Raw genomic sequence first — 4,489 nt, 5'->3', positions numbered from 1 at the left:
TAAAGAGCAGCCAATCAGAGTCGGAGAAGAGACTTCGGCGTGGAAGCTCCGCAAACCAAGGTTTCAGAGTCGGGAGAAGGAGTTTGGCACTGACGCAAAGAGGACCCGTCGTTTTTCCACCAACATTTGCACTGCCATTACATGCCTGTCCTTTCCACCGCGTCGTTGTGTTTTGACCAGCAACGAGGCTCCGCGACCACAGCGCCAGGATGTACACGACCGGGCTGAATCCCTTTTACGCGTCGAACTTCAGCCTCTGGTCCGCGTATTGCGCGGGCGGCTTCGCCGTGGACACGATAAAGAAGCCGTCCTTCTGCATCGCGGACATCCTGCAAGCCGGAGACGCCGAGAACATCCCCGGCTCGTCGGCCCTCATGGTGCACATGGGCCACCGCCCGCAGGCGCTCTCCGGCGGCTCCCCGCTGCGCCCCGCTCCCGTGGCGCCGGAGGCGGCGGTGTTCGGCGGCCGAGTGAACCCGGCCGCGTCTCCCTACCACAGACACGGACTACACTTAACCACTGTGCCCAGAACGTTTACCGGCACCTCCCAGCAGGCTCCGCCGCCCACCAGCAAGGACCTCAAATTCGGAATCGATCGGATATTGTCCACAGACTTTGACCCCAAAATCAAAGAGGCGTCGTCGCTGAGAGGTGAGCGCTTCGTTTTCATTCGGTGGCCCCCTCGTGGGGTATATATGCAAAAAAAAAAAAAAAAAAAAAACCGCAAAACACATGACAGAAACGAAATGCATCCTTTCGCTCCGCTGAAAGGGAACCGAGTAAGAGGCGTCCGATTTGGCGATGTTAAAGTTGCCACGTTATATTAAAAAAAAAGAAGAAGAAAAAAAAAGAGAAAAAAAAAGAAAAAAGTAAACGGCTTGCCAATTCACAACAATGAGGCACTTGTTCGCAGAATAGTATAGCGTTCAATAGTTTCCTCTGTTGAAAGCGTGCACGCTGCGTGCGCGCGTGTGCGATAGCTGTTTACTGACTTATAGCTTATATCTTCCGTCCTGTAACAGATCTCACATCCATTGTTAGTTCAAACCGTCAGTCAGGGATCCATGTCCCCGTTCAGTCTGCAGCGAGCCAGTACTTCTCCTCCATAGACCCTGCGATGAGCGACGCCTCCTCCATGATGAACTCACTAGGCCACAACACCAGACAATCAGGCCAGCATCAGTTTCAGGACGCCTTCCCAGGTAGTCGCTGCCTAGGAGAACTTACGCACAAAGGAATCTGCTCCTCTGTGAATGTCTTGACACTTTGCAAGTGTGACCCAATTATTTCTAATTTCGCGGATTACACGTGAGCCTTTGAATTAACCCTCCCCTCCTCCCCCTCCTCTTCTCCTCCTGCCTCCCCACACAGGTCCCTATGCTGTTCTCACGAAAGACACGATGCCACAAACGTACAAACGAAAGAGGTCATGGTCGAGGGCGGTGTTTTCCAACCTTCAGAGGAAAGGACTGGAGAAGCGATTCGAAATCCAGAAGTACGTCACCAAGCCGGACAGAAAACAGCTGGCCGCCATGCTGGGCCTGACAGACGCCCAGGTAAGAAGCAAAGCCTTGACCCCTGACGGAGCGAGTCTAGTTTGTGTGTCGTGAACGCACGGGGTTGTGAGCCACCGCGATGGCCGGCTTTCCCAGCCTCGCCAGCTCTGGTGGTGTTCTTCCCGTCCGTAGCCTCTACGCATGGTGATAATAAAACCGCCAGCCCACGACAGCGAGGATGGTATAAAACCCGCTGGTTTGCACAAATCCACTGCACACTTCTGCGCAATGAGAAAAGAAAAGAGAAGAAGAAGAAGAAGCTCCTTAGGCCGAGAACCACAAACTATAAACACACTATTTAAAGCATGGGTTCTGGCCCTCCGCCCCCCCCCCCCCTCCATTAGATTTTCGCAGATAAATCCATTGACGACATTCCCGGGCCTAGAGCTCACGGAAGGAGACTGAGGATGCGCTCGTGCGGAGTTATCTATCTCGCCTGCACCATTTTTGGGGATCTGGAACTGCGTCGCATATCCACGACGCCTCTGTGATAATCATTTATTTATATGTATATTTCTGTTTCCCCTCCTACGCAGGTCAAAGTTTGGTTCCAGAACAGGCGCATGAAGTGGAGGCATTCGAAGGAGGCGCAGGCGCAAAAGGACAAGGAGAAGGAGCAGCCGGACAAGTGCGCGGCGGAGGCGGGGGCCAAGCTGCCGCCCGAGGAGTCGGAGTGCGAGAGCGAGGGCAGCGAGTCGGAACTGGACGAAGGGCAGGAGGACAAAAGCGACGTGGACATTTCCGAGCACGACAACAAGACCAGCGTCATCATAAGCGGGACTGCCCCGCCCGTCGGCGCCGTCACGGAGACTGTCACGAACACAGCGGCGTCGCAGATGTTGATATGACCGCTCGGGCCGCGTTTACGAGTCACGAGCAACAACACTTTGGATGCCAGTGGATGGAGGAGGAGGAGGAGGAGGAGAGCTCCGGCGTGGCTCGCCGACGAAGAGGCTCCATTGATTAGCTCCCATCCCCAGAACTCCTCGTGGTTGTTGTCCCCCCCCCCCCCCATCATGGAGAGAGGAACTCTTGCGAGAAGAGCGTTTAAACGTGCATGATTTGTTTTGAAGGGAATACGCGGCTGTGTATCTCATTAGGTTATGAACCCTTTGTTCCACGTTATGAAAGCTCAGAAAATCACACGTTGTTCAATGTATTTTGTCTGAATAGATAGTTGTGATCTATTTTGTTAATTAATAATTTGCACTGAAAGCACTGTAAATAAAATGTTTCTTACGTTAAAAATTGGATTACAATTTAGTTAATTTATTATTAATAATATTATTAGTTTTATTAGTATTGCTATTATTATTATTGCTATTATTAGTATTAGCATTATTAGTGCTATTATTATTATCTTGGTTTTATTTTGGTGCTCCACTATAGCAAGCTCATTTTTAAAACTTTTTTTTTTCAAGCAAATGCAACGACTGTAAATTTATATCTGTCACCTGGCGTTAAAAACAAAATACTGCTAATTTCAGCAAAAGCTGAACAACACCGAATACCAAGCAGTCAGCCTTGTGGATCTGCAAATATTGTAGGATATACATATATGTGTGTATATATATATATATATATATATATATATATATATATATATATATATATATATATATATATATATATACACGTGTGTGTGTATATATATATATAATGACGTCATGATAAATATCCACCACGTCTCAGACGCAATGCATGTAAGATAGTGGAGGACCAAACCATGCTGAGACGTTTTGGATATCTGTCATGACGTCATTATATATATCCTGCACATAGGTTGCTCATTGTGCAGCAGAACTATGTGGAATTCACGAAATTACTCATATTATGTTAATCCGGCATTAAGGGTCGGGCCTGCGACCAAAACTTTCCTTTTTTCCAACAATTTCGTTCTTATACCTGTTGACTTATGTTTGTAGCTGAATCTGAGGTCAAAATGAGTCTTATTATCTTTACCCTATTTAATGTCGCTGTAACAAGCCGTCCATGTTATTTCCTAACCAGTCGGTTTGCGTCAGTCCAACTGCCCCCTCCTCATAAGTGAGGAGGCCGCGTGACCCCTCTCTAACTCGTATTAATATAGCAGGCCTGCGGAGTTAACCTGGGTTTATATTTGATTTTTCCGGCAGAACGTTAGAAGCGCTGCGCAGCGGAAAGCAAACGCAGAGGTGCATGGGAATTTACTGTATGTGTACATCCGCCGGCTCCAGATATCAACAGCGACGCGGATGAGGATATTTTATCCACCCAGACGCAAACAAGTAGGCCTCATTCATACACCTCGAGCCTGTCTCGCAATCCCCGGCACGGTGTTCCCGGTATACCTCTCCTGGCCCACGCGCCCTGACCTTAACCCTGGCCCGCGCATGCGCATCAGCGGGATGAACGCCGGTGTTGCTAGACGGCGTGCTGCGGTTTGATACGCAAACTTAACTCAGCGTCTTGGGCCACCTGCGCTTGCAGGGTCGGACGGTCGGTGAAGATATACTGGCAGAAGGGCAATTTTATTAGCGCGGAGTCAAATGACCTTTTCTGGATAAAATTCATTATATTTATGGCAGTCCTATGTCGGCTGACACTTAATGATGAAATGCAGCCTCGGCCGAATTCCAAAAAAATCACCTTTATCATCAGCGGTTATGGGGTCAAAACATTTTTTTTTCAAAAACCCAGTGGAAACCAACCCCGTATTTTTACAGCAAGACAATACAGTCATAAACCCGGTCCATACATTTATTACGCTTGTACAGAAAGTTTAATGGCACGACGTCACGTGACGACCCCCCCCCCCTCCCCGACATACACGTCTGTCAAGTCTGTTAAGACTCTCTGTGTCTGTGAGAGTGATTAGGTTTTTAGAAGAACCCCATAGATCCAGAGACGACCCATCATATTCTCTTTTCAGTGGATGTGGCCTGTTGTTTTGT

General features: G+C 48.6%; 1 protein-coding gene across 2 annotated transcripts; it reads left to right on the top strand.

Moving 5' to 3' along the window:
* hlx1 (H2.0-like homeo box 1 (Drosophila)) lies at positions 1-2,794 on the top strand. Of its 2 annotated transcripts, XM_056294746.1 has the most exons (4): positions 2-651; positions 1,023-1,202; positions 1,372-1,556; positions 2,093-2,794. In XM_056294746.1, the coding sequence occupies exons 1-4, from the start codon at positions 210-212 to the stop codon at positions 2,402-2,404; spliced, it is 1,119 nt and encodes a 372-aa protein (XP_056150721.1). In that variant the 5' UTR covers positions 2-209; the 3' UTR covers positions 2,405-2,794. The 2 variants fall into 2 exon arrangements, with proteins under 2 accessions (XP_056150722.1, XP_056150721.1); XM_056294747.1 differs by lacking the exon at positions 1,023-1,202 and having other exon boundaries at positions 1-651.
* Positions 2,795-4,489: the final 1,695 nt, after the last annotated feature.

This window comes from Lampris incognitus, chromosome 15, assembly GCF_029633865.1.
Source record: "Lampris incognitus isolate fLamInc1 chromosome 15, fLamInc1.hap2, whole genome shotgun sequence".
Taxonomy (NCBI): Eukaryota; Metazoa; Chordata; class Actinopteri; order Lampriformes; family Lampridae; genus Lampris; species Lampris incognitus.
The sequence above is the reverse complement of the archived record's forward strand: the minus strand, read 5'-3'. Positions and strand labels throughout refer to the sequence as shown.

What these genes read in the sequence shown, in the direction of transcription:
- hlx1 (XM_056294746.1), top strand. Translation starts at nt 210, where the DNA reads ATGTACACGACCGGGCTGAATCCCTTTTACGCGTCGAACTTCAGCCTC. An exon ending in AGAGGCGTCGTCGCTGAGAG is followed by an intron (nt 652 to 1,022) that starts GTGAGCGCTTCG and finishes GTCCTGTAACAG; the next exon opens with ATCTCACATCCATTGTTAGT. An exon ending in TGGGCCTGACAGACGCCCAG is followed by an intron (nt 1,557 to 2,092) that starts GTAAGAAGCAAA and finishes CCTCCTACGCAG; the next exon opens with GTCAAAGTTTGGTTCCAGAA.